Here is a 22976-nt window from a genome sequence, read left to right on the forward strand (position 1 = left end):
CAGCACAGAAGATTTTTCACCGTAATGCATAGAATTACAGTGAAAAACCCTGACATGTATGCTGCGTTAGGCCATACAAGATGCTAGCAAATGGGACCATGATATCAATCTGCCTGCCTGCTCTACCATGACATTTGCAGATGGCACTCCCTGGAGCTTACAGTAAGTACACCATTGCATTATGAGCTTCAAAGTGGTGGCCCAACCAATAATATTAATTAATATATTGTTAAGTGTCTTCTTTGCTCCCCCCATCCTTCATGTAAAATGAGTTTTCAGACTACAGGACATGAGATATTACTACAAATCCAAAATGTCTTTGATCCTAAAATTGCTTCTTTTGCACAAAGACCTTTACCTTATTATGTAAATCTGGTAATTATATACTATAATTAACTAATTTGTGTTGAATAATACGTTTGAATCCTCAAGATCCTGGTTTATAATTGCATTGACTTAATCTACTGCATTCAAAAAGTTTTCTGTTTCACTAACAAGTGCAGTTTGCTGGAAGTTTTATATATATTCAGTCATACCAGATGAGAACTGGGCAGGGCTGACAACACTGCTTTGGAATTCTATGCAGCAGAGACAGTGTTGTCAGCTCATTACAGAAAATCTGGTAGATGAACAGATATAATATTTTCCTGTACTTGTACATGTTTAAAATAGACAAAACATGTGGACATGTGCATGTATTGCAGAGATGTACTGCATATGTTTTTTATATTGCTCAATACACTTGTCACCAAAAGTAGTGCAGGAACTAGTTTTGGAAATCGTTGCGGTGCCGCAAAGTCGGCATTGCACCGATTGGGACAGTGCCATTGCTGGCAAAAGGCTGCAATTTGACATGTCAATTCGCATGTCAAATAGCGCCGATGTGAACGGGGCTAAAACCTGGAAGCTGATTGGTTATTATGCACAGCTGCACCATTTCCCTTGCAGAAACTCTGCTCCACCGCTGACCACCACCAGGCCTCCTTATAGATAAATGACAGCCAGCATCATTAAAACTATTTCCTGTAATCCCAGGCTGTCATGGACACACGCCCCAGGGGCACATCACAGTATAATACCGCAGAGAGCTGCACTGTCAGCACCACTCCCTGGAGAATACGAGACTTCCCACAGGAGGAAAAATAAGTCCCGTGAATTGCCTGAGAGGAGCAGAAAGTGGAGTTGCTCCTGGGAGATAACAATTCATGGTAGTCCCCGCTCAACAGAAGTGGAAATGGAATTTTTGGAAAAATGTATTGATCAGCAGTTGCAGCCAATCAATGTATTCTGACAGCTGAAAGTCTCACTGTCAGAATATAATGTCCCGACAGAGGGATTCCTTCATTCACCTCAGTTGTGTGACTAGTGGAATCTGTTTGTTACCTAACTGAGGGATGTGTGGTCAGCTTAAATATATTCCATGAAAAAAAATGACATACTTATGGGGCTTTTTATGCATGTGAACTGGATATCATGATGAGAAAAGTATTGTTGGACAAAATAACAAAGATGGTAAAAACCACCCGTCATCAGTTAACTGACCCAGTTTACCTTTACAAGGTTTGCTCTATGTCATGCTGTACATTGATGGTGTTTTTTTTGCATTAACATTAACAGGAGATTTGTGACAACCCTCAATTCATTGTGGATGGAGCCACCCGGGGGGACATCTGTCAAGGTGCCCTAGGTAAGTACCACAGTAAAACCTCATGTAACATTTGGAAATAGCAGCCAATCAAGAGGCAATAATATAATTATTACTAATTGATCCAGAAAGGATAAATTACTACAATTTCAATAGGTGTATTTAACAAGGTAGGGTAAAGATCTATGGTGAGAGGGAAAGTGTATTGAACCTGTAATGGCAGCTTAAAGTGAAACTAAACAATATCCTTTTTTCCCCAAAAATAATCCATAGACATCCACTACATAATGGCCCTGTAATTTATTTTTCATGAAACAGTTTCCTGTTTTTTTTGCTTCCTTGTAATATCCTCTCAAACCTCTCCTTTTCCATCTCACTTCTGTTTGTTTGGAATGTGCATGGACATGTGCAATGCTCTATGCACGCTACAACATACCTCCCAATCATCCCCGATTGCCTGGGACAGTCCCGGAATTTGATCTGTGTCCCGGGGACTCAGGTCTGAGTCCTGGGACGTCCACGGGCCGCTGAGTGTGCGGGGTGTCTTGGTTCCCCTGCAAGCCGCGAGCTACAACTCTGCATAGTAGCCGGCATCTCTCCCTAGGTGCCTTTGACACACACGGTGCAGAGCGGAGTGTACTGAACCAGCCCCGCTCTGACTGTGGTTACACAAAGCAGGAGCCAATCAGCGGGATGTAAACAAGGCAGATTGCCATTCTGCTAGTAAGGAAGACAGGGATCTTGTGTTTCTGCTAAACAGGAACGTGTATCTCTGTCTTCCGGCAGTTAAACCATCCCCCACAAAGTAAGAAAGCACTCCTAGGGAACACATTTAACCCTCTGATTGCCCCTGATTTTAACCCCTTCCTTGCCAGTGTCATTAGTACAGTGACAGTGCATTTTTTTAGCACTGATCACTAAAAAAAAGTGTCAAAAGTGTCAGTTAGGTGTCTGATTTGTCTGCCGCAATGTCGCAGTCCCACTAAAAATCGTGGATCACCACCATTGCTAGTAAAAAAGAATAAAAAATGTAAAAGTCCATAAATCTATCCCATAGTTTGTAGACGCTATAACTTTTGCGGAAACGAATCAATGTACGATTATTGGGATTTTTTACCAAAAAATAAAAACCCGCATAGGTGATCAAATACCACCAAAAGAAGGCTCTATTGTGGGAGAAAAGGACATTGATTTTGTTTGCGTACAGCATCGCACAACCACGCAATTGTCAGTTAAAGCAACGCAGTGCCGTATCACAAAAAATGGCCTAGTCAGAAGGTGGGTGAACCTTCCTGAGCTGAAGTGGTTAAGGTTCTAACCAATTAGGTATAATTGAAAAGGATTATTTAGGTAGAACCCCACATTACCAATAGTTTACAATCAGATAGTAAAAGATCCATATATACATTGTTTTATATTCATGTAACAATTTCTAAATAAATTTCCTAGCATAGGCAAAGCATAGGTTCATATTATACAGTAATAATAATAATAATAAAAATCAGAGCACATACTTTGCTGTCTGAGACTTGATGCAGTGAAGTGGAACGTTCAGGAACACATCATCCAGGTTACTCACAAACCAAACAATGCAGAGTGAGGTGGAGATTCTCCTCTTGTTTAATAAAGGTGTATATTAGAATTAGAATGTAGTTCAGATTATCAGCATTCCTGCAGATTGGCGATACAGTCAGCACATCTAGAGTGGACACACACACAGTAGCTGTGTATGACAAACCACCCAACTAGCCGCTGTACAGGGCACCACTGGTTAGGAGGCATTCAAATTTTTACAAATGTTTGTAGCTGCTATCGGCTAGAACAGGGGAATAACTATTGCCCCATTATTGGTGACAGTTGGGGTAATAAATGCCCCCCATTAGTGTTATGCCTTGTACACACGGCCTGACTTTTCGACCAAACTTGTCCGACGGAACAAATCCGTTGGTCAATTCGACCGTGTGTGGGCTTCATCGGACCTGCAGCGGACCTTTTCTGTCAAAAATGTGACCGACTTTAGATTTAGAACATGTTTCAAATCTTTCCGACGGACTCGAGTCCGGTCGAAAAATCCGTTTGTCTGTATGCTAGTCTGACGGACGAAAACAGACGCTAGGGCAGCTATTGGCTACTGGCTATGAGCTTCCTTATTCTAGTCCGGTCGGACGTCATCACGTATGAATCCGTCGCACTTTGGTGTGATTGTGTGTAGCCAAGTCCGATTCGACGGAAGTCCGTCGAAAAGTCCGACGTGATTCAGTCCGTCGAAAGTCCAGTCGTGTGTACACAGCATAAATGGGAGTAATTATTTCCCCATCATTGGTGTCAGTGGGATTAATAAATGCCCCATTGTTGGTGTCAGAGGGAGTAACTATTGCCCCATCATTGGTGTCAGTGAAATTAATAAATGCTGTAATGTGGGAGTAATTATTGCCTCATCTTTGGTGATTATTGGTGTCAGTGGTATTAATAAATGCCCCATTGTTGGTGTCAGTGGGAGTAACTATTGCCCCGTCATTGTTGTCATTGGGAGTTATAAATGCCTCATCATTGCTTGGAGAAAGTAGGAGAATTGTTTGCTAGAAGAGATACAGTATGTAAAGCCCCATCTCCTAGAAAATGTTTGTTTTGCTTTAGTTCTGCTTTAGGCTGAAAATAGGACTAGACCCATCAATTTAAAGCGTAGTTCCACTCATAAGTGGAAGCCCTGCTTGTTTGCTTCCTCCCCCCTCCTGTGCATTTGGCACCTTTTGGGGAGGGGGGGGACCTGTTTTTGACAGGTACTTGTCCCCACTTCCAGGAGACCTGGCTGTGGCGAATTGCAACGAGGTTCCCTGGTTGAGCTCCCCTCCTCCTTCCTCCGCTGCTGGGCCAGTTAGAGAGCGCAGAGGCAGCAGCACCGAGAGCCAATCAGAAAATCAGCCGGGGTGCCAACATCGTTGGATCCCTTTACAGGTAAGTCTCCCAATATTAAAAGTCAGCAGCTACAGTATTTGTAGCTGCTGACTTTTAATTTTTGGAGGGAGGGGGGGGCTGACCGGAGAAAGAAGAAGATTTTTAATAAAAGACTTGTCAAAAACTGTATTTGTTAACACTACACTACTTTTTTTTTAGTGAATGGGTAGGGGTACATTGTACCCCATACTCATTCACATGGGGGGGCCGGGATCTGGGGGCCCACTTGTTAAAGGAGGCTTTCAGATTCCAATAAGAACACCGCCCAGAGACCCCGACAACCACCAGGCAAGGGTTGTCGGGAAGAGGTCCAAAAATGCGGCAAGCACCGCAAAAAGCACTGCAGAAACACTCAAAAGCAACATGCTTAGATGTGAATCGAGCCTAAGGCCTCTTTCACACTAACGATCCGTATGTCCATTTTTCATCCTTCCGTTTTCGGATGAAAAACGGACATACATGAATCTCTATGGAGCGTCGGATGTCAGCGGTGACATGTCCGCTGACATCCGACCCGCTCCGATCCGAAAAGTGTAACGGAGGAAAAACCTACTTTTCCATCCGTTTTCGGATCGGGTGACGACGGACACTACGGTCCGTCATCATCCGATCCCCCCATAGGGGAGAGCGGCGCTCTGACAGGTCCGTCGCTGCACAGTGTGCAGCGATGCACCTGTCATCTTCCTGCTCAGCGGGGATTGGCGGAGTGATCCCCGCTGAGCAAGTGGATATTCACGGGGCGGATCATCACTGATCCGCCCCGTGAGAAAGAGCTCTAAGAGGATATCTTAATTACCTCCTGGAGATAATTAAGATATCCTGCAGTTGATTTGTAAGGATATTACTATTTTTCTTTCACAACCAGGACTTTTTGGTGTTTTGGATCTTCTTTTGGATCTTCTTTTTCACTTCAATTATTACAAAGTTTTGTGGATCACATAAATGGACTTTCATTGTTTATAAATATTAATTTTTTTGCATATTGATTTTATTATCACAATAATGACAGCGCAACATTTTGCTTATTTTATCTGTTTTATGGTGTGTACATACATATGAGTGCAGCTGTTGGGCCATTTATTTATATTCATTTAATCAATGGAGCGCAGAATTTTATTCTTTATAAACCCCCAAACTAGAGCCCAAACGCAGTAGACACAAAAAAAAAGTATTAAAAGAGAGTGCAGTGTTTAGGAAGTGTGTTACGCTCAGAATGCAGGTATCAGGATTACATTACGCTCAGAATGCAGGGATCAGGAGTGTGTTATGCTCAAAATGCAATGATCAGGAGTGCGTTATGCTCAGAATACAGGGATCAGGAGTGGGTTATGCTGAAAATGCAATGATCAGGAGTGTGTTACTCCCAGAATGCAGGGATCAGGAGTGCGTTATGCTACGAATGCAGGGATCAGGAGTGCGTTATGCTACGAATGCAGGGATCAGGAGTGCGTTACGCTACGAATGCAGGAATCAGGCATGCGTTACGCTCAGAATACAGGGATCAGGAGTGCTATATGCTCAGAATACAGGGATCAGGAGTGCGTTACGCTCAGAATACAGGGATCAGGAGTGCGTTACGCTCAGAATACAGGGATCAGGAGTGCGTTATGCTCAGAATACAGGGATCAGGAGTGCGTTACGCTCAGAATACAGGGATCAGGAGTGCTATATGCTCAGAATGCAGGGATCAGGAGTGCGTTACGCTCAGAATACAGGGATCAGAAGTGCGTTATGCTCAGAATGCAGTGATCAGGAGTGCGTTATGCTCAGAATACAGGGATCAGGAGTGCGTTATGCTCAGAATGCAGTGATCAGGAGGGCGTTATGCTCAGAATACAAGGATCAGGAGTGTTACGCTCAGAATACAGGGATCAGGAGTGCGTTACGCTCAGAATGCAGGAATCAGGAGTGCATTATGCTCAGAATGCAGGGTTTAGCAGTGAGTTATGCTCAGAGTACAGGGATTGGGGGAAGGGGGGGTGATATGAACAATGGTAGAGGACACTGCTATGGGGGTGTCCACTGCCCCCTTCACACACACAGTAGTGTCCTCTTTCTCTCCCATAGCAACTACCTGTGCACACAGGAGACCGAGAAGCAGCAGAGTTCTGTACAAGGGGCAGAGCAGGAGCTGGTAGAGTGACTTTTAATATTAACAAGCTGGTAATTGGTTGCTTAGGACCTAGCAACTAATCACCTGCGGGTTAACCTGAAAAGTTAACTTGGGTAGCTCCTCCCCCGCTCTTCATCCTGATCTGTGCTGCCTCTCGCTCTCCGCTGTTCACAGCACTGGAGGAGGCTGGAGGGGAGGGAGAGAGAGAAGAACAGAAAGCGCGGCAGAGGAGGCTCGGGGCGGAAAGAAAAGAACTGGCACTAGCAGTAGTGGCGCAGACCTGTTCCCGGTCTACCTGTCGCCTACCCGCAGTCGAAAGCTAGCCCGCGATCGACAGGTTGCCGACCTCGGCTGTAAAGGATAGGAGGGTTTTAGGTTTGCTTTAAGACCTATTGCAATAATAAATACAAATTTGAGCTATAAACACACTAGACTTTCCCATGACAACCATTTCAACTACAGAGCATCCCCTAAAATTCACTTGCTGTATATGTGAGAAATAGTCAAACATCAGCTGCACTGGTGATTTTTTTTGGCAGCAGAAAGGCATAAATGGTACAAAGCTCTATTATGTCTTTTACAGACACACTGGGGTTAGTTACTAAAGGGAAATCCACTTTGCACTACAAGTGCACTGAAAGTGCACTTAGAAGTGCAGTCGCTGTAGATCTGAGGGGGACATGCAAGGCAAAAAAAAAAAACATAATTTTAGCTTGCACATGATTGGATGATAAAATCAGCAGAGCTTCCCCTCATTTCAGATCTTTCCCTCTGTTCTATAGTGACTGCACTTCCAAGTGCACTTTCAGTGCACTTGTATACAAACTGGATTAGACTTTGGTAAATAACCCCCTAAGTGTCATTTTGGGCTGCTGCTTCATTCTTCTGCTATCAGCATGAATCACTTCTGACAAGTTTTCCTGACACTCACTGAGCTCTGCAGAGTGTAATTTCAGTTATCAGCTCCCTATGTTTCTGACAGCACAGACAAGCTTTATAAATTCTGGAATTTGAACAGGTGTAGAGAAGATAAGACTGCAGATAGACAGGTACAACTTATAAAGGAGGATTTGTGTTCATCTCTGTGTATCACTTGAGGCCAGTCACTTTACTGGGTATATGTAAGGGTTTACAGCCACTTTAAATGTGGTTAATTGATTGTTAAGTGAAAACAAGGATCCACCAAATGCAGCCTGACAGTCTTCACCAATACCATGTACAGTAGATTTGAATTGTCAGTGCATTCATCTTGAGTGCAGCCACATAGAGGTAACTGTGTCAATAACTAGGAAACACATGTCAGAATTAGGCAAATGAGTCAGCAGATATACTGTACACATAATGTCTGTAGAACCAACAACCCAGCACAAAGCAAACAGGAGCTGACAGGTGACGGAGATTTTCCTTGCAAAATATCGGTTCAATTTTCTCAAAGACAAAACAATGGGCACCTTTACATGGGAAATATTCATCCAAATGGCTCTGTGAAAAGAGAATTTACCCCTTAACTGAAAAAATTATAGACCCTGTGTATTATCTTTTCAAAATAAACTACTTTAAACATTTAAAGTTCTGCTGTAGGAAACAGTGAGCAGACGGGCTTTTATTGCAGAAGAGACATGCAATGTTTCTTCTACAAAAAAATGCCCCCCACCTGCCTGCTTGCTGTCTTCTCTGGTACTGTAAAGCGAGCTGCCCACACACAGCTCAGCTTACAGCGCCATGCCAATCTCTTGGTGCCAGGACGACTGACTCCTGCGCATGCACAGGTGTAACATTATCCTGCGCAGGCCAATGAAGAGACCTGAAGACCAACACTCAGAAGATGCTGGTGAGGGACCATTGGACAGGTGAGTATGAATACCTTTACTTCCATTTTAAAATGTTACACAAGCTGAAAACTTCCTGTGCTCTGTTATCCATTACTTTTTTTTTCCAGCTATCTCTGTGGACTGCAGAACCACACACCTCTCTGTTATGGAGATGAGGGTTGGGGGGAGTAGTTTTGACCTGTGTGTAGACAGGGCTATCCAGAGGCCACAGTCTATACACTGTTTACCTCCATGTTTGTAGAGAGCCCTCTCTCTCCACCCCCTGATCCATAGATATAGAAACCTCCTTTATGCCTGAAGCACCTCTCATGCAGGGCCCTGAATTCTTTTCATCGTTCAAGTTAGGACCCCATAGGTCCAGTTGAACACCTGAGGCCCATGACATAGTTGGACTTAAAATATATAGAATATTCATCTGCACCAGGAGAGAGGGAATTGGACCAATGTGTATATTTGTACAAGGTGCTGTTCCAATTGTGCCCCTAGTGGTGCTGTCAAAATATATTCAAATTTAGCAACAGCGCTCCTAAGTGCAAAACCTAAATAAATACGGTGAAAAATCAATGCATATGATTGACTTTAAACTGTATACTCCTCAAATGTGCAAATATAAAATCGTAAATAAAAAAATATAAAATCCAGCCCGTGTCATGTGTTTTAACTACAATTTCATATGGCTGAGTGATGTAACTTACAAATAATGTAAAACCATTATTTCACAATTTCATGAATGTACAAAATTCCCTTAGAGAAAAGTAAAAGCTATGTAAACCAACACCAGTGTAAATGGACAAATAAATCATTAAAAACCTGGTCTTAATCACCATCTGATCACTATGTAAATCATACCAAAAAACCTTATCATATCAGTTAGGCTTATAAATTCATCAGTCTCTAGAGAATAGTCAATAAAACTCCCAGTGATTAATAAACAATTAGAGGGCCATCAGTAAAAAAAAAAATACGTGCTCAGGTCTCCATTACCCCACTCAGGTGTCCATCACCCTCTCAGGTGTCCATCACCCCTCTCAGGTGTCCATCACCCCGGTCAGGTGTCCATCACCCCGCTCAGGTGTCCATCACCCCGCTCAGGTGTCCATCACCCGCTCAGGTGTCCATCACCCCGCTCAGGTGTCCATCACCCCGCTCAGGTGTCCATCACCTCGCTCAGGTGTCCATCACCTCGCTTAGGTGTCCATCACCTCGCTCAGGTGTCCATCACCCCGCTTAGGTGTTCATCACCCCTCTCAGGTGTCCATCACTCCGCTCAGGTGTTCATCACCCCTCAGGTGTTCATCACCCCTCAGGTGTCCATCAGCTCGCTCAGGTGTCCATCACCCCACTTAGGTGTCCATCACCCTGTTCGGGTATTTATCACCCCTCAGGTGTCCATCACATTGCTCAGGTGTCCATCACCCCGCTTAGGTGTTCATCACCCCTCTCAGGTGTCCATCACCCCGCTTAGGTGTTCATCACCCCTCTCAGGTGTCCATCACCCCGCTTAGGTGTTCATCACCCCTCTCGGGTGTCCATCACCCCGCTCAGGTGTTCATCACCCCTCAGGTGTCCATCACCCCGCTCAGGTAAACTCTCACCAGAAGATGTATGACCTCTTAAATTTAAGAAGGTTAATGAGCGCATTATAAAATATGCCACTTTTCTGTGGAGTAGTTGTAGCTCTTCCTTTCCCACCAAAAATGTTTTATTGGGACCCCCTCACTTCTCCTCAGGTTAATCCGATCCTCTGCACACCTCTCTGTTTGAAATTGCCTCACACTCCCCTCCGTCACCTCAGTACATAAACAAATATAGACCAACAGGGGACTTTCATTATCTCAAACCATTTATTTTAAAGATCAAGATAAAATCAACAAAAAAAAATGCACTCACACATTTGTGCCTATCACTCAACACTGAATTAAACTGCGCCTAACCTCTAGGGGGAGCGTCGCCGCTTCAACTACTTTCTATGGAGCCGGAATGCGCTCCACTTGGTTCTGGAAGTGACTATTTTAAATCCATTCAAGGATCCTTTTTTAACTAAAGCCCTGATGAAGGGGGATTCTCTTTGACCCCCAAAGCATGCTGGCTGTTTTTTTTAGTACAAACTAATAAATTAATTTGGATATGTTTACCCATTAGTCTGGCTCTCCTTCCATTTGTGCACTTTTTTTTTCTAGCAGCAGAAGCCTATGGCTCTGCTGTCCTAAGTTTCTCCTGTGAAAGCCAGAAGTGAGGGAAGCAGTGCTGGAGCCGGAGACTACTCTGGAGCAGTAACAGGAGCTAGGTAGGGGGACCATGTGTCCCGGATTGCCCAGGCCAGTCTTTCATTTTCCAGGGCTGTCGTGGGTGCCAGGGACCTTCATTCCGAGACAATACAGTGTCCTGGAATGAAACTGACACAGCCAGCCGACGATGGAATCTGCCTGTTTCCCAGCCCAAGGTGTTCACCCCACCATTTATTATAAGTTCAGGCTCAGGAATTAGTTAAACTACAAAGACGCCAATCAATTAAACATGGCACACTTATCTTCTAAAATCTTCATTACCAGATTACAGGAGCGGAGGCAAGAATGGCGGAATCAGATGGATAACAAATGAGTGCAGCCTAGCAGGATATTGCTGGCTGGGGAAGAGGGTGGCAGAGGGCAGGACCAATTGTAACTACTGTATGTGCACCCACAGTGGTGTATAATAATCCTGAATTATAATAAACCTGAATTATACACCGCTGTGGGTGCACATGCAGTAGTTACAATTGGTCCTGCTCCCTGCCAACTTCTTCCCTGGCCAGCAATGTATAAATGCCGGTGTCTTGTCGAATACAGTCCCCTATCCAGAAGTGTCCGCCCTGTACTGCGCAGGCGCAGTACGGAGGACAAACGAGACGACGAAAGTCTCCGAAGTTCAACAGCTGATCGTCAGCTGTACACGGCGCCTGCGCATTTATTCTTACCCTATGTCCAGGATCATTCCCTACTATCCAAGTGGACATAGAGTTAGAATAAATAGTTGCCGAGCGCAGCGAGGCCGTGCCCGAAGCGTGGCGAGCGAAGCGAGCCCGCGAGGGGCCCTCTTACACAGCCATCGCTAACAGGTGCCCGAGCGCCGTGTACAGCTGATGGTCAGCTGATCAACTTCGGACATTTTCGGCATCTCCTGCTGCTCCGTACTGCGCAGGCGTTGCGCCTGCGCAGTACGGGGCGGACACTATCTGATAGGAGGTCACTATATGTCAGAACACCGGCTGTTAGTCTATGCACGGGTTGTCTGATAAAGGGGGCAGAGCTACGTATATTAGCCCCACCCATCCCCAACTTCAGAAGTTGGACTTAACAGCTACACTCACTCTCACTGCGGCAGTACGCCCGCCTGCTTGCCCACAAATCCCTAGCTGTGCTGGATGGATGTTGCATGTTTTGCTAGCCTGTCAGCAATGGAGTAATGCAGGATAAAAGCCCTGTACACCGGGACCACGGGACAAAGCTTGAAATGCAGGAAAGTCCCGCCCAATCAGGGACTGTTGGGAGGTATGGGCGTGGCCCCTGAATCCTGGCACAAAAACAGACTTAGTCCGGGGACATCTGGTCACCCTAGTTTAAGTGTTATCCTGCCACAACAACCCATATATAAGTGCCTTCCATGCCCGTAATACTAGGGGTAACATCTCTCTCTACCTACAGGCTGGATTGTATAGTAAGGGGAAGTGACCCCCTTCCTACATATACATACAGTACTTACCTTCATTCTGCTTCTGCTTTGCCCATCCACCATAAGCAAAAAGCAAAGCTCTGTATGAGTTACAAGTTGTTGGAGTTGAAGCTTACACAAGGCCATGGACTCTCCGTCTGATTGGCCCAGAGCTGTTACATGAGTCACATGTTCCTCCATCACAGGAAGTATTCAGTATTTTCCTCAGCCCCAGTCCTGGAGGGAATGGTGGGGGAGTGAAGGGAAGGTGTGTTTGTGCTGCAGTGCTGGAGAGAGGGGTTCAATAAAAACAAGCATATTGTTTTGCCCTCCCTAAGGTGTCCCTCTCTCTCAAGTTCTAAAGTTGGGAGTTTGCATGCTAAGCAAATTCTGCATTAAAATAACATGGTTTTGTTTGGAGTTGGGTGTTTAGGTGCTCAGATGCTTTGTTTATGTTCAAAATTATTTACATCGAGTTGACACTCTATAAGTTCCAGGAATTGGCTTTAAAGAGAAATTATCACTTTGCCTATTTAGTTGAGGAAAGTTGAAATATTGCAAACAGATAGGATTTTATGCACAGGACATACTGGGGGGGGGGGGGGGGGGGGATTTACTAAAACTGGAGCACATAGAATCTGGTGCAGCTGTGCATTGTAACCAATCAGCTTATAACTTCAGCATGTTCAATTAACCACTTGCTTACTGGGCACTTAAACCCCCCTCCTGCCCAGACCAATTTTAAGCTTTCAGCGCTGTCGTATTTGAATGACAATTGCGCGGTCATACAACACTGTACCCAAATGAAATTTTTATCATTTTTTCCCCACAAATAGAGCTTTCTTTTGGTGGTATTTAATAGCAGCTGGGATTTTTATTTTTTGCTAAACAAACAAAAAAAGATGGAAAATTTTGAAAAAAAAATCATGTTTCATAGTTTGTTATAAAATTTTGCAAACAGGTCATTTTTCTCCTTCATTGATATGCGCTGATGAGGCGGCACTGATGGGCACAGATAGGCACAGTTAAGGCGGCACTGATAGGCACAGTTAAGGCGGCACTGATAAGCACAGTTAAGGCAGCACTGATGGGGACAGATAAGGCGGTACTGATGGGCACAGATAAGCAGCACTGATGGCCACTGATGGGCGCTGATGGGTGGGATGGGTGGCACGGATAGGTGGCACTGATGGGCACTGATAGGTACCACTGATGAGGGGCACTGATGGGCGGCACTGATGGGTGGTACTGATGAGCAGTGATGGGCGATACTGATGGGCACTTATGGGCACTGGTAGGTGACACTGATGGGCACTGATAGGTGGCACTGATGTGCAGCGCTGTTGTTGCACTGATGTGGGCGCTGATAGGTGGCACTGTGGGCGCTGATGGGTGGCACTGTGGGCGCTGATGGGTGGCACTGTGGGCACTGATGGGTGGCACTGATGGATGGCACTATGGGCACTGATGGGTGATGCTGGTGGGCACTGGTAGGCGGCACTGCTGCATATTGCTGTGGGGGCACAGATGATCGCCGTGATCGGGACTGATGTCCCTCTCACGGCCGCCGGTGATTGAGTTTTTTTTTCCTCCTCACGCTGTCAGCGTGAGGAGGAAAAATAGCCATTTACCGGCTCTGTTTACATCACATGATCAGCTGTCATTGGCTGACAGCTGATCATGTGGTAAGGGGTCAGAACCGACCCCTTACTCTGATCTGTGATCAGGCGAGTGTCATAGACTCGCTGATCACCGAGCGCGCCACGTGCGCCCTGCAGGGGGCGCGCAGGCCGCTCGTGCACGGGACGACGTCAATAGACGTCGTCCCGGCAATGTAGATCCGCACTGTTGCCGTCATTTGGCAATAGCGCAGATCTGAAGAGGTTAAACTTTGGCAATAAAACCTAGAAGCTGATTGGATACTATGTGCAACTGCACCAGATTCTGTGTGCAACAGTTTTAGTAAATCTCCCCCTTAGTGCTCTTAATTGAGACAAGTACACACTATAGGGATATGCTTTGTTCATATTTCATGTCTGAGGTTTACAACCACTTTAAGCATTTTAACATGTTTACAATAGTTTATTTTAGAAAGAATGTATTAGGGCTGCAACTAACGATTATTTTCATAATCGATTAGTAGGCAGATTATTAATCAGATAATAACCTTAAAAAATGTGGTGTATAATTTAGTAAATATGAAAATTTAAAAAAAAAAAAAGGCAATTTATTCTTAAATATCTCTATGTAGTGGTAAATATAAACAACCAACTATATGGTTAGAAGCAGAATCTCTAATCTCTAACATACTGTATATACTATTAGAGGTTGAATCTGGTAAATATCATCAGACTCAGATCAAATTTTTATTTAAAAAAAAAAACTGTTTTGCAGATTTTCAGACAGAACTTTAATATATTATATACTGGCCATACAAAAACAATGTCTTCCTTAAAAGAAAAATGTAATTTTACGATTTAACGATTTTCTAATCATTCGTGGGGTCAAATCGACATTCGTCTTCGACCACAGCGATGGGAAAATTCGAAGGGGCAGAATAGAAAACTTCTTGGTCAAAGGAATTTTCAGACAGTGTATGTGGTTTTTGTTCAGAAATTACATTCATTTTAAAATGGGATGTTAAAAGCAAGTGAAATTTTCAAACAACATTCTTTCATTCAGCGAATGTACAAAGATTTTTCGTATGAATATACTCGTCCGAAAATTGATACGTGTATGGTCAGCATAAGGCTCGGTTCACACCTATGCAGTTTACTTTTTATTATAATTACTACACCCAGAAGTAGGATATATGGGCATTTAACTAGGAGTCAGGTATGAAGCTATACGAAGGGGGGAAGGGAGATATAAATCTTTTATATTAAAGTAGTACTAAAGGTAGGGACTCTTTTTTTTTTTTCATGGATATGGTCATTTTAAAGTGGCTGTAAAACCTTACAGACCACTTTTTACTACAGGTCTATAGCCTATAATAAGGCTTACCTGCAGTAAAATCCCCCACAGAAGAGGTAAATATAACATGTTTGTTATTTAAAAAAATAAAAAAAAATATGAAGCCTTACAGTCACTTTAAGTAGGCATTACACTGATCTTAATGCAATTATTTTAGTAAATATAAACTGCTAAATACCTTTTCTCACCAGCAGTATATAGCAGTCCTGTGACTTCTGTCAGTGTCTGGTGAAGCTTGTAGGAGGAGTTTTCATACTGCACTGAGCTGTCCTATGAGGCTGCAGGGCTCCTGATTCTCTGTCTGGACAGTGCTGATTGGCCCTGTGCTGATCACATTCACCCTCCCAAGAAAGAAAAGAAAAACACTCCAGCAATATACACAAAACTGAGCATGTGCAGCTTGACTCCAAAGGCTCAGTCTTATCCGGACTTGTCCAGGGGGACACTGAAGGGAGGGGGGATCTGTGCATACAGGATCAAGCAGCCTTTTTACACAATGCAGAGGATTAACCCCTCTGGTTCCACAGTGAGTATAACTAGCATGCTTTACTGCATATACAGACTGCTTTTACTGTTATGGGTTTAGTAACACTTTAATTTGACTGGTTCAACTGGGACAGGGACTGGCTGCATATTGATCAGCACATGGACCTCCCTGCTGAAGGGACACGCCAGTTCACACCATAGAAACGCAGTCCGAAAGCGAAAGCAATGCACGTTGATGCATTCCGGTCCATGTTTCCCTCCCTTTTTTTTTTCCTCACCTTAAAAAAGGATATGTGTGTTTGAGTACATTTTTGGTGCATTTAGTTATGTTCCAGTGCATTTTTGATGCATTTTACCATGTTCCAGTAAGTTCAGTGCAGAAAAAATGCAGCATGTTCTACTTTCTTTTTCTGGAACTGGAACACACTGGAACTGACCGCACTGGTGTGAACTATGCCATTGGAAACAATAACCTACTTTCCATGCATCTTTGATGCAGAAAAATAAAACGCACTGAACCGCATGTGGTGTGAACTGGCCCGAAAACTTTTGTCAGTCAGTGGCTGCAGATTTTGATCGGTGTATTCTGACAGCAACAGGTCCCACTGTCAGAACATTTGTATAGATAGAAGAATCTGTTTTGTGGCTGAATGATAAAAGTGAACTGCCTATTCAGGGGCTGATCTGTGTTAGACAATAGCCAACGCAGCCAAGACCTACCTAGGCAACAGGAATTACATGAGTGTGTCATCTCTGCACTAGTATCTCCGTCCGGGGAAGTAGATGGTGACCCTGGATGATGCCTGAACAAATACGGTGCTGTCCTTCTGGAGAACAAAAAAGCATATGGCATTGTGGGACTATAATGATCTATTTTAAAAAAAAAATCACAATACTTAGAAGTGTACTAAAATTGCTGTCATTTAAAATCTCAGTCCACATAATTGAAAACTACATTCCCCGACATAGGTGACTGCTGGCTCCTGGCTGCCATCGCCTCCCTCACCTTGGATCAGGACATTTTAGCTCGAGTTGTTCCAGAGAATCAGAGCTTTCAGAAGAACTATGCTGGAATCTTCCGCTACCAGGTGAGCCAATAATATTGAAACACTAAACACACTGGGTTCACACTACTGCAAATTGGATGAGGTTTTTTCCGCATCCAATTTGCACAGCAGGACATTGTGACCACCTCTCTATGGAGCCGGTTCACTTATCTCCGCAGAGGCTCCGGTGTGATTTGCACAGGAACCCTGTGCGTCTTTTTGTCCATTTCAGGTCTGAATTCAGCCCAAAAATTCAAGCTGAAATCGGATCTGAAAAGGTGAACGAGGACGCATCGGACTCCTGCTGTGAGCCATTGCGTTCTCATATGTGAACCCAGCCTCATACTCCGGGTATGGTACAACTGCTTCACTAGTAACATTATACAAATTCCAAAGCTAAGGAAGCCAGCCATAAAAGATATATATACAAGCTGCAGTTGCTTGATGTCTTTCTGATAATGGCAACTCCTTAGTTGTTGTCATGATGACTTTCTGACTTCAATGATTTCTGAGTCATGGACCTAAGTATGCAAATTATGAACTCTGACTTGATATTAAACTCCAGTTTTTCTAAACACTTTCACCAACTGATTTAATCGCTTCTTGAGAATGCAGCTTCTTTATCTCTTAATCCTTGCCTATATTTCAGTTTAACCAGTTTGGCTCTAGAGGAAATTGTTTCATATTTGCGCACATGTAAAAATCTTTATTTTTGGAAATAAAATTACTTAAAGGATATGTAAACGTTCTTTTTTTTATATTTTTTAATTTTGTTTTAAACAAACATGTCATACTTACCTCCTCTGTGCAGTTGGTTTTGCACAGAGTGGCCCCCATCCTCCTCTTCTGGGGTCCCTCAGCGGCACTTCTGGCTCCTCCTCTTCTCGAGTGCCCCGTCAGAGAAGCGCTCTCCCTTGGGGTACCTGTGCGGGCGCACTCCCGTGTCCTGCTGCTGCGTCCATTGACACAGACAGCTGGAATTGGCTCCGCCCCCTGGCACCCGCATCATTGGATTTGATTGACAGCAGCGGAAGCCAATGAATGCGCTGCTATCAATCTATCCAATCAGGATGCGAGACACCGGCTGGAGTGGGTGTGCTTCGTAGGAGCGATCGGGCTCAGGTAAGTAAAAGGGGGGCTTTGGGGGGTTGGTGCACTACTACTACATAGAATGCATTGAGGTAAAAAAACACAGGGGTTTACAACCCCTTTAAAGGATAAGTTCACCTTTAAAAAAAAATGCACATTTTTTTGTAGATAGAAAAAAAAAATGTGCATGTATTATTTTTTCTAAGGAGCCTGCAGAGCATTGTATCACTGGTGCAATGTCCTGCTCCTGCAGACTCTCAGGATACATTGCCTTGAAAAAGTATAACAGTGAAATTTACAGTTATAAGAAACCATTTTTTTCTGAATGAAAAATATTCATTCAGTGTTTACTATTATGATTAGCTGTTATTGGCCACAAAGAATCAAATGGTACAGATGGGCTATGAATGGCCCTGTCTGTACCATGTGATCACTGTGATCAATCACAGAGCTCATCACAACAGTATACAATGAAAGGCATAAAGCAAAGCCTTTCATTGTGTACAGCTGCGTGATCTGCTGTGATTGGCCACAGCAGGCTGGTACAGTGATCTGTCATCGTCCAGTGGACATGGTGGGCGACAGATTGCATCGGAGCACAGCCGGAGGGCTCCCGCTTGGCTGTCATATTGCAATAGGCTGGGCGGGAAGGGGTTAAAACCCAACTGAACTTTCAGTTTGAATCGGCTAAAGACATTCCAGGTGCATCAAAATTATGGTAAGCAAAGTCTCAGGCCGGGTTCACACTGGTACGACAAACGCTCAGACATTGGGAGCTCATGTCGCATGACGTGTGAAAATCAATGTTTCCCTATTGGAGCCGTCTTAACTGGTCCGACTTTGAAAATGCTCCCTGCACTACTTTGGTCCAATTTTGATCCTACTTCAGCCCATTGAATATCATTGAAGTCGGATTAAAGTCGGGTTGCCATCTTGACTGATCTGACTTTGGCATGCGACTTGTGCTCTGAGGATCTTAAAGGGGAACTCCACGCCAAAGTTTAAAAAAAAAACGGCATGGGTTCCCCCTCCAAGAGCATTCCAGGCCCTTCGGTCTGGTATGGATTTTAAGGGGAACCCCCATGCCGAAAAAAACGGTGCGGGCGTCCCCCCAAAATCCATACCAGAACCTTAACTGAACACACAGCCTGGCAGGTCAGAAAAGGGGGTGGGGACAAGCGAGCCCCCCCCTTCTGAACTGCACCAGGCCGCATGCCCTCAGCATGGGGGGGTGGGTACTTTGGGGCAGGGGGGCCACAGGCCACCCCAAAGCATCTTGTCCCCATGTTGATGAGGACAAGGGCCTCTTCCCGACAACCCTGGCCGTTGGTTGTCAGGGTCTGTGGGCGAGGGGGCTTATCGGAATCTGGAAGCCCCCTTTAGCAAGAGGTCCCCAAGATCCCGGCCCCCCACCCTATGTGAATGAGTATGGGGTACATTGTACCCCTAACCCATTCACCTAAAAAAAAAGTGTAAAAAATAAAGTAATTTATTAAGGCTGCTCCGGGGTCTCTTCCGATCTCTTCTACCATCTCCAGCTCTTCTGTGTCCTCCGCTGATGTCTTCTGCCTCTCCGGTTCTTCTCCGTGCTCTCTCTGGTTCTTCTCCCTCTGTCCGCTGTCTTCTGCCGGGTCTCCTCCGCTATCTTCTCACTCTTGTACTAGCTCTTTTGCCCGGTCTTCTCTGCTGTCTTCTCCCTCTGTTCTTCTTCCGATGTTGACTCAAGGCTCAGGGCCCCCCTGCCCCAAAGCACCCACCCCCCCATGTTGAGGGAATGTGGCCTGGTATGGTTCAGGAGGGGGGGGGCGCTCGCTTGTCCCCACCCCCTTTCTTGACCTGCCAGGCTGCATGCTCGGATAAGGGTCTGGTATGGATTAGGGGGGACCCCCACGCCTTTTTTTTGGCATGGGGGTTCCCCTTAAAATCCATACCAGACCGAAGGGCCTGGTATGCTCTTGGAGGGGGAACCCATGCCGTTTTTTTTAACATTTTGTGTGGAGTTCCCCCTAAATATTCATACCAGACACAGTGCCTGGTATTGTCGGGGATCAAATTCGGATCCCTGTTCATTGAAGTCGGACGCATGTCGGACTTCAAGTCGCAGGGCAAAGTCGGATCCAAAGTAGTATGACTGTCGTGTCATACCAATGTGAACCCGGCCTAACGCCCCTTTCACAATACTGCAACTTCAAAGTCGCGTGATTTTACAGTGATTTTGACGCTATTCGAGCCCACAATTTTGTCACGATTTCAGGGAATGCCATCAAAGTCGGACCAAAGTAGTGCAGGGACTACTTTGAAGTTGGAATGACTTGAAGTTGTACTAATATGAATGGTTGTCTTTGGAAATCATGGAGAACAACTTGTCATGCTACTTTGCAGTCCCAAATTGTGTGACAAGTTGTACAAGTGTGAAAGGGGCCTTAGGCTCGATTCACATCTATGCTTGTTGCTTTCGAGTGTTTCTGCCATGCATTTTGCAGTGCTTGCCGCGTTTTTGGACATGCATTTTTACTGCGATTTTGCCACGATTTGCGTTTTTTTTTTTCTTTTTTTTTACACTTTATATAGCTGGTTGCTAAGGAGGGGGCCGGGAAGCCAGCTGCCGCATCCTTAACAACCGATGAGTCATCAGCTGTCAGCGTGCTTTGCCACTGAATGTAAAAAAAATCATGAAAAAAAACAGCATAGGGTCCCCCCCAGGTCCATACCAGCGTGGGGTCCCCCCCCCCAGGTCCATAAAATTTTCAAAAAATGGCGTGGGGTCCCCCCAAAATCCATGCCAGACACTTATCCGAGCATGCAGCCTGGCAGGTCAGGAAAGGGAGGTAACGAGTGAGCGCCCCCCCCTGAACCATAACGGCCTCATGCCCTCAACATGGGGGGATGGGTGCTTTGGGGCAGGGGGGGCTCTGCGCCCACCACTCCCACCCCAAAGCACCTTGCCCCCATGTTGATGGGGACAAGGGCCTCTTCCCGACAACCCTTGAGTAAAAAAAAAAACGCAAAACGCAAATCACGGCAAAATCGCGGTAAAACCGTGGTACTTGCGTTTTGGATGCGGGTCCATTGAAGCCTATTATATGCAAAACACTGCATTTTGCTTGAAAAAAGTCCCTGACCCTTTCCAAAAACACAGAGGTACAAAAATGCATTGATGTGAATATGTTCCATAGGAATCCATGTTAAAAAAATTTCCCTGCATTTCTGCAAAATGCATCAAAAAACGCGTTAGTGTGAATAGAGCCTTACAGCTTGCTTTATTTTTTTTTTAATGAGCCTGAGTAGAAAAGCCTGTCCCCTGAAAGTATGCTGCAGACAAAGACCCTTGCTCTGTGTGTGGAAGCAGTCGTCTCTCTGCAAAGGTCTGATATGACCCTTTTAGTCAGAGCTAGAGCTCTCTAATCAGCAGGGAGTATGAACTAATGGCTCCAACCCAGCAGGGGGCATGTCAGATGTCTGCAATAAGACCAGTACTTCCACACAGAGAGTGAGGGTCCTCCTCTGCAACATGTGAGTAGGAGACACGCTTTTCTACTCAGGCTAGGCTGTGGCTGCTTTAAAAGCAAAACAAACTGTAGGAGATCAAACAACTTTTGTTTTGATGTACCTGGAATGTATTTAGTTGATTTTAAAGGGGTTGTAAAGGCAAAAGTTTTTTCACCTTAATGTATTCTATGCATTAAGGTGAAAAAACATCCAACAATACCGGCCCCCCCAGCCCCCCTGTTTTACTTACCTGACCCCTCGAAAGTCCCGCGCTCGCCCCCGATATCCTCTTCGCTGCTCAGCCTGGCCGTTGATTGGTTACAGTGGATGGATTGAAAGCAGCGCAGCCATTGGCTCGCGCTGCTGTCAATCACATCCAATGATGCGGCGTGCCGGGGGGAGGGGCCGAGTGATACAGTGAGTGGCTATGGCCACTGGCTGTATCACTGGAGCGCGCCCGCAAGCACTCAACACCATGCGGGAGAGCTCGCATGAAGGTGTTGAGTCCTTGCGGGGGGGGGGGAGCCGAGACAGCCGCCGAGGGACCCCAGGAGAACAGGTTTGGGGCCACTCTGTGTAAACAAGCTGCACAGTGGAGGTAAGTATAACATGTTTGTTATTTTAAAAAAAATAAATAAATCTTTAGTGATCCTTTAACTGAGGGTTCGATTGGGCATAAGTGCAAGCCCTTATCTTCCTTTGTAGCTATAGGTATTGTAAGGAAATCTTCAAAATTTATAACAGAGGCACTGAAATCACAGCTATTTTTATGAGAGCAGATCTTGGCAGCCATCTAATATAAACACACAGCAGGTATTTTTAAGCCACTAAAAGCGAACTGAAAGCCAGTTTAATTGTTTTTGCTGTGATCTTTGAGGATGAATTGCTTCACAATACAAGCATCTACAGAGGACAGTAGTGGCTCTTCAACTAATGAAGAGTCAGTGTCAAAATTTTTTGTTCATAGTCTGGGCATAGGACCGTGCACCTCATTCATATTGAATAGGTTGTCAACACACCTCAGTACATCGGAAACCGCACCTGACCCTTTTTTCAGTAGTGCCTTGTAGCATACCATAGGAATGAACCCCTGCTCTTTTTCCACTTTTTTTAGAAAATCAACCCCAAGTCTAATATCTTTCCCATTTTTTTTCAGTTCTGGCAATACGGTGAGTGGGTAGAAGTGGTGGTGGATGATCGCCTCCCGACAAAGGATGGACACTTGGTATTTGTACACTCAGCAGAGGGGAATGAATTCTGGGGATCACTGCTGGAAAAGGCCTACGCCAAGTAAGTCCCGTCAGTCAACACATGCCTTATGTAGAAAGTTATACTTTCTCTCCTTAAAGTCAATGTACCATTGCTGACCGCCATCTGAAAATGCAAGCTGACCGGCTGTCTACTGGCTTCAATTCTTCTATGTTACCTGGAACAAGTATGCAGATTGGAAGAGTCATATGATGGCCAGGCAGCTAGCATTTTCAGATGGTAGTGTTTGTTTCCTATGAGAGGTTCCCTTATTTTATTATTAACCACTTGCTTACTGGGCCCAGACCAATTGTCAGCACTGTCACACTTTGAATGACAATTGCGCAGTCATGCTACACTGTACCTAAATGACATTTTTATTATTTTTTCCCACAAATAGAGCTTTCTTT

The 22976-nt window shown here is 44.8% G+C and overlaps 1 protein-coding gene across 1 annotated transcript in view; it reads left to right on the forward strand.

The window, feature by feature from the left end:
- Positions 1-22976, forward strand: part of LOC141140830 (calpain-8-like) — a 93488-nt gene that overhangs the window by 19384 nt on the left and 51128 nt on the right. The window contains exons 2-4 of the mRNA XM_073628337.1: positions 1618-1687; positions 16664-16782; positions 22475-22608. Of these exons, the coding sequence (XP_073484438.1) occupies positions 1618-1687; positions 16664-16782; positions 22475-22608 (323 nt within the window). The remainder of the gene's footprint in view (positions 1-1617; positions 1688-16663; positions 16783-22474; positions 22609-22976) is intronic.

This window comes from Aquarana catesbeiana, linkage group LG04, assembly GCF_042186555.1.
Source record: "Aquarana catesbeiana isolate 2022-GZ linkage group LG04, ASM4218655v1, whole genome shotgun sequence".
NCBI classification, from domain to species: Eukaryota; Metazoa; Chordata; class Amphibia; order Anura; family Ranidae; genus Aquarana; species Aquarana catesbeiana.